Source organism: Epinephelus lanceolatus, chromosome 10 (assembly GCF_041903045.1).
Source record: "Epinephelus lanceolatus isolate andai-2023 chromosome 10, ASM4190304v1, whole genome shotgun sequence".
Classification (NCBI taxonomy): Eukaryota; Metazoa; Chordata; class Actinopteri; order Perciformes; family Serranidae; genus Epinephelus; species Epinephelus lanceolatus.
In genome coordinates this window covers 13,927,120-13,941,091 of record NC_135743.1, presented here as the reverse complement: position 1 = coordinate 13,941,091, position 13,972 = coordinate 13,927,120, and the positions used below count along the sequence as shown (strand labels likewise).

At 41.5% G+C, this 13,972-nt stretch overlaps 1 protein-coding gene across 1 annotated transcript in view; it reads right to left on the bottom strand.

The window, feature by feature from the left end:
• Nucleotides 1–8,445: 8,445 nt before the first annotated feature.
• LOC117265410 (threonine--tRNA ligase 1, cytoplasmic) overlaps nucleotides 8,446–13,972 on the bottom strand; it is a 42,011-nt gene continuing 36,484 nt past the window's right edge. Inside the window, exons 12-18 of the mRNA XM_033639884.2 lie at nucleotides 13,680–13,817; nucleotides 13,153–13,230; nucleotides 11,464–11,564; nucleotides 9,287–9,388; nucleotides 9,134–9,206; nucleotides 8,853–8,967; nucleotides 8,446–8,714 (exon numbers count right to left, since the gene is read on the bottom strand). Coding sequence (XP_033495775.2) covers nucleotides 8,572–8,714; nucleotides 8,853–8,967; nucleotides 9,134–9,206; nucleotides 9,287–9,388; nucleotides 11,464–11,564; nucleotides 13,153–13,230; nucleotides 13,680–13,817 — 750 coding nt within the window. The 3' untranslated portion in view covers nucleotides 8,446–8,571. The remainder of the gene's footprint in view (nucleotides 8,715–8,852; nucleotides 8,968–9,133; nucleotides 9,207–9,286; nucleotides 9,389–11,463; nucleotides 11,565–13,152; nucleotides 13,231–13,679; nucleotides 13,818–13,972) is intronic.

The window sequence follows — 13,972 nt, the reverse complement described above, 5'->3', positions numbered from 1 at the left end:
GCCAGATGCATGTCTTCTGTACTGAAGTATGCTGTACTCACAAAAACACACATGCACACCAATGGTTAAGCTGGTGTTCTGTCAAATATTTAAGCAACAACAAATCAACTCTCTGCCACATGTATTTACATTCAGAGATATTAGAAAATAAATAATTGGACATCAATCATACACAGAAACAGTTTGGAAATAGAGTTTCATGACCACTGTAACATTTCAAAAACGCCCTGAGCCACATCTACGTCAAGAGATTTGGCCGTGTACTCCAGCGCCTCCTCCCCTCCTTTAGCCCTGTGTGAACTGTCCAGCCAGTCTCTTCTTCACTCAGCCAGGTTTAAGTTACCTCCACAAGCAGGAATCCTGAAAACAACCTGAGGTCACACTCTGAGGTCAGCCTCTCCTCCTCTTACTCCCAAAGGTTTCACTAGTCCCAGCACAGCATACTGAGATGCGGGAGGGGAGTGAAAGTTTATTTAACGTGCACAGTCGATTGTGTAGTGCTGAATTCTGAATGAGCGCTTCTACTGCGGCTTCAGTTACAGCTATAGCATAGTTGGAAAAGGAGCAATTATTTGATCAACGTGCTACAATAAACGTCTGGTTTGCAAATAATTTATTCCATGCCTGTGCAGGGATAAATGACTTTCCAGTAACTATCACATCATTTTCATTTCCCTCACACCCAAAATGTTGTCTGAGCAAAAGTTAATCAACTCTTGCAGCTATCAGCTTTCACTTTCGAATAGTTAACTTGCGTCTTGGAAGTCTCTGAGTCTGGATGTTTGCCCCACCCTCAGGTTCTCTGTCAGACTTCTTTAGTCTGCCTTGGCTTTTTTTGCGTTTTGTAACATTTAAACAACACAAGCAGCACTGTGGGATATCAGAGCACGGGCGTCTTCCACATGGGTTGGCACAGAGTCACGCAAGCAAATTCAAAACTGATGCTTGCCTCCCGAGCCTTCCCTTCTACTCCTCCTCATGAAAAACCAAGAATTTACAGTGTGCAGGAGGAGAATGGCCACTGTAAATATTTGTAAATTTACAGAGGGGGTTTGGTTTATTCCCCTCGCTTACTAAACCATCCTGAGAGTCAACATGACCTCTGACCTTCCCCCGAACCCATAAACTCCTCCCTCCTGAGAGCAATTCAACAGGTTGGCTAGAACAATAAACCGAATGCCTCTTTTGCACAGAGCGACTTTCTTTCTCTGGCCTCTGTCTACTCTCTCTTCTCTCTAGGTATCCCACTCTGATGAGAGCAGGATAGGAAATCAGGTCAGCCCTGTGTTGAGCATAGCAGACATACTTGGGAGCAGACTGAGGCCAGGCTGAGACTGTACACTACTGTGCTCCGTTAAGAGCTATCTGTGTATCTTTGTGAGTTGTGACTTCCCCGGTCTGGCACAGTCACCAGCTCAGTGTGAGTGCGTGCATGCAGGAGCATCTATTACCTTTAAATTAATGTAAAGCCAAGTGCAAGCACACTTCTAAATCAAAGGCGTGAACTGCACACCGGTGGATTAAAGCGGAGACCGTCTGACGGGTCGAGAGAGCAGCCAGATCAAATAAGGAGCAACATACCCCGAAAAACTCTGTATAAACTGAGAGTTGGGACGGAGCTGAGCAGAGTTACTGGACCCAGAAGAGTGAGGGGGGAAAGGAAAGAAGAGACGGAGAGGGAGTTGGCGAGAAGGGAAAGAGAGCCGAGCCTGTTAGGCCTGGCAGTGCGGGTGGGCTGAGGTTTTGGGGTCGAAGAAGAAAGCTTTCTGACAACTTTATTCTGTTGGTTTACATCTAAAAGAAAGGATTTTTTAGCTTGATTGTTGCTCAGCGCTGCAAACAAAGCAGTCCCCATCCAGCTGCATAGTTACGTGTTTTATATGCGAGCTTGCGCTGCAATGCTGTCACATATTTGCATGAAAAACATTTAGCCCCAGCACACCTGTTGAAACGAGTAAACAGTCCAAATGATCAAGTGATATTCCCTCAGGTGGTCATTTACAAGCCTTATCCAAACATTTCCGACTTCAGCACACACATACACTCAAAGGCATGGAGAGGGAGTATACTATTAGTCCAAATCAGTGTGTGTGTGTGTGTTTAGAAAGGGTCAGCAGAGGGTCTTGACCACTGGGTCCCTGTCACTGTTTGGCTCTGAGCCCCTCAGACCTCCTGTTATTGTTTTCAGTGGCTTCACTTTCTAAAGCCGCCATGGCAGTGCTCACATTTCTCTCTCACTCTCCTCACACAATCTCTTTCTTTCTTGCCCCTTCTCTAAAACACACACACACACAAACATGAAACGCATGAGCACACCGACCCACACCCACCTACACACACACGGGGGTTATTTATAACGGGCTGGAAGGGAAAGGCAGCCCGGCCTCACAGGGCCTATTTTGGGAGGTTCAGCCTTCAATCAGTCAGGCTGACAGTTTCTCAGTGATACCAGGAGAACAATACAGAGCGGCCTGTTTATCTTCCTCCCGTCAGGCTCTGCCTCCCCGCCTGGGTCACCACCACCATGCATCCCTCCAGGAAAACTGGACTTCCAGGACAAAAGTTATCTCAAAATCTGTTGCTTTACAACTGCTGCTGGGCTCCCAAAATGCTTCTAGGAAATACTTTCTGTGACTGTAGTGAACACTAAAACTCCTGAAAAGTTGGCTTCAAATCAGATACTTCAGATACTTATGACTAAATAGCAAAGCCAGCCATACCCATTAAAGATGTAGTCTGTAATTTTTATAAAACAAAAAACACTAAAAAAACTGTCAAACCAGACAGGGCTGATTAAATATGAATCAAGACTATGTTACTGCATTGCCTATTTCTCACCTAAATGTTTTCAGAAACATATTTTAGTGTACTGATTAGATGTTTAAAATACAGACCTTTGGTGCTTTAAGGCCCAGAGAACACCAAATTGACTTGAGAAAACTAGCGGCAAAGAAGGCCCCTGCTGCGTCGCCTGTTGTCATGGCCAAAAAAGTTGCACGTGAACACACTGCAAAGACAACTGATGGCCAACCAGCATGTATGTTCTGCACCTGCATGAGAGGAAATAACCCTCCCACCAGCAGACAACGGTAGTCTGTAATCTTATCTTACTATATACTGATGAAAACTCTGTCTGTCTGTGTCTGTCCCACGTTTTTCTCCTCACTGACACGTCAATCCATGTGAAATTTGGCACAGTGGTAGAGGGTCATGGGAGGATGTGAATGAAGCAATATTACATCAATTGGCCAAAGGGGGGCGCTATAGCAACCGACTGAAAATGCAAACTTTGAATGGGCATATCTCATGCCCCGTATGTCGTAGAGACATGAAACTTTGCACAGAGATGCCTCTCCTCATGAGGAACAAATTTGCCTCAAGGACCCATAACTTCCGGTTATACAGATTTTCCGCCATTTTGAATTTCTTGAAAAACACTTAAAATCGATGTCTTCCTAGGAAGTTTGAGCGATCTGCATGAAACTCGATCAACATAATCTAGGGACCAATATCTAAAGTTCCCTCTTGGCAAAAGTTGGAAAACTTACTAAAACTGAGCTTCTATAAGGCAATGAATATTGCGGAGGGCGTGGCTCATCACATAAAGGTGTTTAACATCTCAAGGGTTTCACCGATCACCACGCAACTTTGTAGGCATATGACCACACATAATCTGAGGGGACCCCTCCATTATTGACCCCATCAAACAAAATGGGGGCGCTAGAGAGCTAATTTCTTATCTAGGCCTAACCGCCATATTGATTTTTACCAAACTTGGTAGATATGTAGAACAGGACACCTCAAGGTGACTGGAGAAATTTAACTCTAATTGGCAACTGGGTGGCGCTATAACAACAGAAAAATCCTTAAAAATAGCTAAAATGCAACCGATCGTTGTGGCTCCCCCTGTGGCTGAATGTTGTTGTTTTTTTCTAATTTTTGGTATGACTAAGTCATGGCATGGTATGCTGTACTCAATGGGTATGGACTAGTCCTCATTAAAAAGGAAAACTGGAAGACCATTTTGATGCTAGTTAGCACATTAAAAACACAATCCAATGTTTAAGGAACAAGAAATATTTACTGTGCGTCAGTGAACAATAACACAAACCATCACAAACTGTTTCTGTTCAAGAGCTCAATGGCTAATAATCATACCTCATGTAACAGGTTTGCAGGATACACTGCATGCTCACCTACAGCCCAACTTTGATCAACAGCTGACCATTGGTTTGGTGTTTAAGGCCCTTCAGACGACTGTATCCAACATGGTAGCCGGATCACAAACTTTCTCAGTTTACAGCTAAACAGTGCACTAAAATATGTTTCTGAAAACATCTGAAGAGAGAAAAAGGTAAGGCAGTAACAGAATCTTGATTGATGTTTGATCAGCGCTGCCTAGTATGACAGTTTGAACTCAGTTCATGAGCCGTGACTGACATGATCCACAGCTGCAGTTGTTTTCAGTGCACTGTGGTTTAGCAAATACCATTAGAGGTAGTAGGAAGAGGAGTGAGGGACATGATTTTTTTTCAGACTATCTGTCACATGTAGCCTACTTCTTTCAGAATATAGTGAGTTGTAGCAAAATGACACATTATTTTTCAATAAAAGTTTCCAACTGTAGCTTTAAGCGTTACAAGCAGTTGCTTTGGCGATAACGAAAAAGAACTAAACTTCCTGAACAAAATTATACAAACATTTCGTGTCATTTTTGCCAACAAATAGTGACAAAACAAAAAGCTCAGAGAGGGATGAAGTGGACAAAGTAGATGTACTAGATGAGTAATCGACTATCTCCTATGAAAGAAGCTCTCCCATAATACTATGGTTTAAAAAAATCATTCATAGGGTTAGTAATTGAGAGTTATGGAAAAATTCTGTATTAACTGTAGTCAGTTTAACGACAGTGTTGCTGCAGATGAAAAATCTGAGGCGGCAGAAGCTGTTACAGTTCGTCCTGAGGGGACCTTGAACGTCTGTACCAAATGTAATGGTAATCCTTTAAGATATTTCACTCAGAAATTTAATAAGACAAGCACACGGCAGGCAAAACCAAAAATGGCAAGATACCAGAAGGGGTTAGACAGAAAATATGTGTTAGGAATTTGGGTGAATTGACCCTTTAAGACTGCCTTGGGAACAAATCTGAGCTCTTACTGATTTATTCTTGATGTCATACCACATTAGTATTTATAGTACTCCTTGTAGAGAGCCTGTGCTCTAGCTCTGCTGTCGGCTTTGTGCTAAATGAGAAGATAAAATACAGCACAGTTACCAGCCAGCATTGCACAGTAGTTGTGTAGTGATGACACAGACCATTTGCTCAAGTAAACACTGAAATCTCTACTTAATAGATAACAATATCAGGCTCCTTTCACCCTCTCCACTTCCTCGGTGCTCCCACCCTCTACCCCTACTATCTGTTCTCTGCATACATACACACACACGTAAACACTCACACAAAGCAATCCTTCATTCAACTGGTGGAGTCGCACAGAGTTCATAGGAAATTATTTTTAGCTAAAGGGGTTTACCGAAAAGGAGAGCTGCTGTGGGGGCAGTGTGAAAAAAGCTTTTTACTACAGTACGTAGTGAGACAATAAAGAGAATTCATTCAGGGAGGCATAGAGCGATATCTGCGGTGTAATGTAAGAGAAGTCCTCATGGGAAAACTACAAACAACTGACCATCTCTTAAAAGTTAAAGGCCCTAAAAATTTATTTTTTAATTAGCTTCTTCCTACAAGTGATGGAGTTTCACACGAGTGCACTATTTCCTGCTGAAGTAACAACAGTTTGGGCTATGAGAAATTTGTTTTTTCTCTGTACTCTTTTCACTGGTAAAAGTTGATGTCCGTGCACCAGTCAGGATTTGATGGCAGTTGGTAGTTTGTTTGGACACTCTCATCAGGGCTGCCACTAACAATTACTTTCATTTTAATCTGCCAATTTCTTTGCTCAATTCACACGAGAACAGTCAGAGGTCTCTGCATACCTAAAACCGCTGTCGACTAAAATCTACCTGCTACAAGAATGCATTGGTTTTCAAGGCCAAAAAAAAAACAAAAAAAAAAAAAAACCCATGTCTTAGTTGTAGTCCCTTTCTGCTACTCACAAAATGACCATACAATAATAAAACAATATTGAAAAAATCTAACGCTTAATGTACGTCCATTAGCCTCTTTTTCTTATCCATAGTGAAGGTTATGTCTCATGATGCCGCTCCATTACGCACAGCAGAATGTTTATCTGAACATGTGAAATTAATAGCGAGAAAACAACTGCATTCTCTATGTGGGCACATTTTACTCACTGCTGCTTGCAGGTATAGATGGTCAATTCTTTCAATCTGGCTTTATCTTGGCAATTTTTAACAATAGGGGGCGCTAGATAAGACACTTCTAGGAAAAACTGAAGACTGGGGCATTTGAATATTTTACTGTAACAAAGTTACATACACTCAAAAAACAGCTGTGGGTAAATTTTACCTGTTGGCGTTTCTGTTGTTAATCATTTTACCTATACAATGTCAGAAAATAGAGAAAATGTCTCACACAATTTCCAAAGCTGGAGCCTTCAAATGTCATGTTTTGTTCTAACAGCAATCCAAAACCTAAATATATTTAGTTTACTACCATTTATGGCAAAGAGAAGCATCAAATTCGGATTTTCCGAGAGGCTGTAGCCAATAAATGTTTGGCATTGGTGCTTAAAAAAACTTAAACAATTATTTTTATTTAAGAAACAGTATTGAGCAGGGCCTGCCATGTACTTCTGAGGACCATAAGCAGGTTTTGGTTGGAGGGGCCCACCCATTGTCACGTGTTCAGATGGCACTGATCCGACTTGTGTATTGTAATTATTTGTTTAAGCACACATAATGTACAAATAAGCATTTAAAGACTAAACGCGACCAATCTGCAGCAGCTCTATCTTTAAAATAGACCACTGTAAATACAGTATTTGTCTATTACTAACCCTAAAAAAGATTTTCTTTAGTGCCATCATCAGTTCAAAATTTCTATTAATCCAATAGTTTATACCTGCAGAACTAATGTAATTTCCATCAGCCTCTGATGAACTTCCTAATTAGCAAAAATTAGCTTGCTAATATGCTTAACCAGTGGTTCCCCAACTGAAATGATGCATGGTTCTGCACCACTTCCAATGCATGGTCCAGTTTGTGAAAGGACTGCGAGGTTAACATAAAGCAGATGATGAATCAACACCAAACAGCACATCTACCAAAACAAAAACAAGAAAATATGACATGACATCTCTCTCTTGGGAACCACTGCACTGACTTAAGATGGTGAACAAGACAAGCATTATACCCCCTGAACAACATTTAGCTCAAAGCACTACTGTGGCTGAATTCAGTCTCACATGACTGTTGACTCTTCAGTCATTTTTCAACACTGTGAGCAGCACAAATTAAATTTGATACATCCTGTCTGTAAGATTCGAGCAGAAATCTCAGACGGACATCTCAAAATATCGCTGACATAAACACAAATAGTGCCTGCATACCTAAATAAACTACATGAGATTGATGTTTTGTATTTTTATTTGGGTTAGCTAACCAGTTAACATAGTACTGTTGAGCCTCAGGTCTTCTGATGGCCTTCTGGGATTTCCCCACTTGGCATTACTAGCAGCTACAGCCTGTAAAGACATTAAGATTTTGTGGCATTTCTTACACACAAGCCTCCTTTTTGAAAGTATTTATGATACTACTACGAACTACTAACGATTTCAACTGTGGGTTTGAAACGTGGACACCATTGAGTTTGTTTTAATCAGTTTGATTAATATCTTCTTTCAACCTGAGGTGAACGATGTGACTTACAGAGGATGTTTCATCATGAACTTGCCTCACCTTTTCCCTCTGGCCCACTTATAGACCTCTAAAAGAACTAACCGTACAATCCCCTCCACCTGTTTGACAACCAACTTTGTTGAAGCGGCCGCTTTTGTCCAGTCGACTCGGGTTATCCTCTCCGAGCAGACACCTCCCTTTCGCCCTCGCCCTCTATGTCACTGTTGTGACTGATGTCTTTTCCATCCTGCTGCCCTCTCTCAATTAAAAAGGAAAAACTTCCAATCCTTTTGACCTTTACCTTGACTTGACTGTTTCCACTAAACACACATGAAAACACACAGCCCTGACATGGCTGCTCCCTCTCCTATTTTAGTCAAATCCCCCTCCGTATCCTCCCTTTCTTCCAGTCTTTTAAAGGTATGCCTGGTTTTCTATTCTGAAATCATGACACACACTTACGTAAGCGGGAGGTTCGCATATTTAATGGATTTTAGTGAGTAAATTGCAACTGTAGCTGAGTAATGCTGACTGATAATGATCTTAAAATAGCTTTAAATCTCTTCTCTGTGCTTTTCAGGATTTATCAGCGGATGCCATTGATGTATATATCAACAAGGGAGGAATGTTTTATGTACTTTTATTACAAACCGTGGCTGCCATTCCTTCAGATGAAGCTGAAGTATAACAGCTTGAACATGTAAAACATTTCATTACATTAGTGACTCATTATTTCCAGGACTTTATCCATCAAAAGTCGTCTGTGTTGCTCCTGGTGTCTCGTAGCTGTGTGAGGGATGTCAGCACCTCCTCTGTCGGCCTCCTCCCCAGCTGTTTACCCCCTCTGCTCCTCACATTCACTGTTCCACTCTCACTCTCCTTATCTCCCACCACTGGACAAACACAGAAATAATATATAGTCATGGCCATCATCAGTTATAGTAACATCACCAACAATGAACAGGGAGTGAACTGAACAGACAGGCTTTAGTGTAAGTAGCTACAGTTTTCATCCAATTATTCATCTTTACCAAATATGTAGTTGTACTGGGCCAGCTGAGCAGAACGAATCTTCTTATTTAAGGTTGCTCCCTGATCGTCATTCAAGTCAACCATGAAGCCAGCTTCACGGAACTGCTGGACCACCTTAAAAGAGAAGAGGCACTTCTTTTTATCTTGGTAAGATTTTATCTGTACTGCGTGTCTCACTTTAACAAGCAATTATTAATGACAGAAAGAAAGAAAAAAGATCTGAGAGAAAGCACACTTGGTCTGCTGATGTGCCAGAGGGAAATCTTCATCACAGACTGACCTGTTTGCTGTATGACTCACTGCTGCCCCCCACAGGAATGACCATGATCTGTGCTGGGGACAACCACAGGGGCCTGAAAACACAGAGGTGATGAGTTAGGGTACAGCTACTGGATCATAAAAGCCCAACTAAATGTATCTGACTATGTCTCACCATTTCCCTCCAAAGTTTTCAGCCAGTATAGCAATCATCCTCTCCAGTGATCCCAGCACTGCTCTGTGGATCATCACCGGCCTGTGCAACTGTCCATCCCGACTGAGAAAGGTTTAAAAAACGATAAAAGGGGGTTATCAATAGAATAAGAGTAGGGTGATAAGACGATCAATGATGTCAACTTATGTATATATGGCCTCTATTAGAGATTTTGCAACAGTGTTTATACTGTAGCTGCTATGCAATAAAGTGGAAACATGCAACTTTTCACACCCTAGAGTTGCCAAATGGTATCATCATTGGTGCCGTGACAACTGGATTGCTCTCCCTTTCTGTCAGAGTCTAGCAGCTACCACAGTTTCTACAGTTATTTCAATTGTTCCACCCTCCACCATTTTGGTAACTGGGGATAAACTGCAAGGAACTTACATTAGCCCTTTTTACACAGAGATCAAAGGCTCAAATGACGACCCTTCGTTACGCATGTTTTGCGTCCTTTTTTTTTTTTTTTTTTTTTTTACATAGCCCTGTTCCAGTTTGTGATTTTAGCTAGCATGCTGGTGTTTCAGAAGTAAAAGAGACATGACCAGCAACACATCAGTGTTGGCATCTACTGTTACATCTAACATATGCGTCAGGCAGTGCTTTCTAAATAATAACAATGGCATTAAATGACAATAACAATCATTTATGGCCCCTTTTATATGGTTGTTGATCTCGTCCTCTGCTTAGAGCAGTGGTTCCCAGCCACAAGGTCCAGATTTCTCCTTAGTCATTAGTTCAAGGTCAACATAGTTAAATAGATTCAGCGTCATACTAGCATTTGGCCATGTCGTCGAGCTAGTTTGCTGTCTCTGTCAAGTAACTGTCCATTTTCTCATTCATTCTACGGCAGGCAGCTGCACTTCAAAATAAAAGCCCTATGCAAGAAATTCACCAAACTTAAAAAAAAAAAAAAAAAAAAGTGTGTTTTTTTACAGACTTGACAAGTTTGTGAGTCACTTGCCGTCCATTCGGAACAGACCTGCGACCCAGTTGGGAACCACTAGCTTAGAGGATAAGGAGCTCTCAGACCTCATTGTCTCCCCAGTTTGCCAACATGTTTGATTTCTATTCTTCTCCTTTGAGTTAGCCACTAACTGCTACACACTGCTTTTACAACTCCCGGTTATGGGTCGCACAAATAACTGTTGTCAAAACTTCACACCAGTCCCATCTTGCCAGCTCATATTTTTTACACAGATGTCCGTTCAGCTCTGTTACTACCTGCACTGCCTTGTCTATCAGTTATGTCTTTGTATCTTTTATACAGAACAGCAAGGCCGTTACAACATTCCTACCTTTAACAGGCAGTGTAAAAGGGGCTATTGACAGTCTTTGCTGTCTGGGGATAGCTACCGGTTGCCACTGGGGAAAACAAAAGCGCTGTTCTCTTCCTGTTTTGTTTGTCATGCTTCCTTTGTGCCATAAATCGAGCCTTAATTTTCCCAGGAGATCACACTCAGTGGCAGACAGATTTGCATAAAGGAAGTGAGGCTTATAGGGAACCAATCTAAACACAGATGGTGTCATTATTATAGAGCCATTAAACTGTGCAATTAACATTTACTTAATAACGATAGGTTCAAGCAAAAAAAAACAACAACTTGTCTTTACCTTGACACTTTAATATCACTGAGATTATCACACCATGATGTAACGATGCAAATCAATGGACAGTACTGTTTTGTGCAATAAAGTACATTTTTGTGTGAAGTATTTCCTGGATTAACCAAAAATTGGTTTATCATAAAATGTACTATACCATGACAATTACCAATGTTACAATATAAAGTTACATAAACTGTGATACTCACTGCTCACTCCTAAATAGAGTGGTCATATCACTTTGATATAAGGAGACCATGACACACACAAGGCATAATAATAATCGGCAGAAAGCTGTTTAAGGCAGTAACAGGGAGCATGGAGTGATAAATCTTTCATGATCAAATTAGGTCACCATGGTGTTATACTTCTGCCATTTTAACTTGTGCAGGACATCACATACGGCATGTGGGTTCATCAAACGGACATGAATATACTACAAAAGTGCAAGTGTGCAGATTTAAATCACTACAGATGTAGGAATGTTTAACACCTCGCGAGCCAAATACGAATATTTATGACTGACTTACCCGACATACTGAAGGTCAAATCTGATGGGCAGCTGGAAGTCCAACTGGATTGTGGCACACTGGTGTTGTCTGCCAATAGCATCTTTGATCTGGATGTCAATCTATGATGAAATATGTGGGAGTGTGTTAGCATTGGGCTTCACCTCTCTGTTCCAGCCAAGATCTACAAATCAGAGCTCTGACGCTGCAGACGCTGTGGGGGACAAACTGCATTTTTGTGGACAGACATGGTAACAAAATAAATTTCCATGAGAAGCTGATCTAGCTAATTGTGGCTAACACACCCTAGCTAGACGGCTGTGTGGAATGTTTGTTTGTTACATGGAGCGTGCTAGTGTGTATCTAACCCCACCCTGACTTGACCTACCTTCACTCTCTGTGCCTCCACATGAACTCCATCATGTAACGTCTGCCTCAAGCTGACTTCCTCTTGATGCTGACTGACTTCTTGTGGAGTGAAAATAAAGTTGCCTCCAAGAAAACCGAGGTCATTCACAAGTTACACCACTTTCTATTTTTATAAAACATAAGTAGCTATTTATTCTCTATGAACAACTGTCACACATTACTTTCATTGGTGTCCCTGTGTTAAAGGACAGTCTGAACTATATCATTTAATGCTCAGAAATGTCTCTCTGCAGAGCCAAAAGGAAAACAAAGATGACTGTGTCCTTTTTAATCCATGATGTAAGAACATGAAAGTGATTCTGGCGAAATCTATTAGATAAGATGGAGGATAAGATTATGAATCATTAAATGTACACACTTTATTTGATTGTTTACCAACTTGGTAAATAAAGTTAGATTAAAGGATTGATACCACCCTCATGAAGTCTTTGAAGTCTTTCTTTCCTACGTAACAACGAAATTAAAACGAGGCTGCACATCAACCCTTTCTCCCTCACTAAGAAATTATGGATCTGACCTCACGCCCCGCCCACTATTGCTGCTTGTGCTAGGCTAATGGTGAAAGAGCAGTGTGCATCAAAATGGCTATCATTAAAGGAAACATCAAAGAGATTCAGGCATACGTATTTGAGCCTGAGTCAGACCCGGATCAGATAAAGAGTCTGTCATGCACCCACATCAGCAAGTATTCATATCTGTCATATCAGAATGGAAACTATAGTTAGCATCTTTTATTTGTTTATGCTGTTTGTTCGTGCTGCAATTTTCTCTGGAGCGCTGCCTGCTTGATCTTGGTGCCCATGTTAAGCGATCGCGCTGTTCAGACTGGATGCGGCACTGTGGCGAACACCCTGGCCAGCTTGTGATCTGCAGCAACAGTTTAAGCATCTGGTCTATTTTTTCTGCAAGCCACGAGTGAATCTGACAAGAACACACACTGATAATCTATTTTTAACAATATAGAGGACATATTTAATATGATGCATACCATACATGTCATATGCAATATCATATGTCAGTTGTGTCTAAACAGAGAGCAAGAGAGACGAGCGGACACACACACAGACACAGGCAGACAGAGACAGAGCTCTACATGTGATTTAAACAGAGCAGAGAGAAGACTCGCTTGCTGACTGGCACAGAGAAATCTGCCTCTGGCATGAACAGCCAGCAGCTGATTAGCTTTGCATAAAGACTTAATATGATTTAGCAGCTGTTAGCACTTATAGTGATAAACAATATTAATACTTGTTGGTGGAAATCAGCATGTTGACCACTGACCTTTGGTCCATAGAAGGCTCCGTCTCCTGGGTTTAACTCCCAATGTTCACCAAAGTGCTGCAGACTCTTCTCCAACTGCTGCTCACACACACACACACACACACACACACACACACACACACAAACACACACAAACACAGTAAGTAGGAAGGCGCAGTAGACAATGTAAGTACATTAATGCACATTATGACTGCCATGTTGGTTTTTCCATGTGTGTGTGGGCGTGTGGGAGCTTGGAACCATAATGTTCAATTACACTCAATTGAATCAGCTTAAACTGCTGCTGTGCCTATTTAAAAGGCATCCACAGGGATTCAGAGATATACATCTACCCAGCAGCCCGACACGGAGCAATTTTCTACTGGAAAGTACCACTCATATAACTGATGTGAATATCATTACACCATGTCATTTCGTTTGAAGACTATTTACTTTAGCTGTGATTAACTGGGTCCAGATTACGGTGCATACGCATTTGAACAGCCGTGCCTGTCAAAAACAACATACGATAGAGTGTATGTGTTTACCTGCTCAGCATTATCCCATTGTTCAGGCTCCCCAAGGCATGGTGTAGGACATGTAGACAGGAGGCAGTGGAAGGAAAACCCAAACACTTGATACACACTCCTCACGAAGTCCAAACATGCCACAATTTCTTCTTCCAGCTGGAATGAATAAAAAGACACAATAATGTAAATAATGACATTTAAAGCCAGGCTCCGATGACAGGAATTTTAAAATAAGGTTGCATCACACACAAGGAGCAACTTTACAAATGTTCTTCTCTCTACTCTCAAACATGCACACACTACAAGATCTG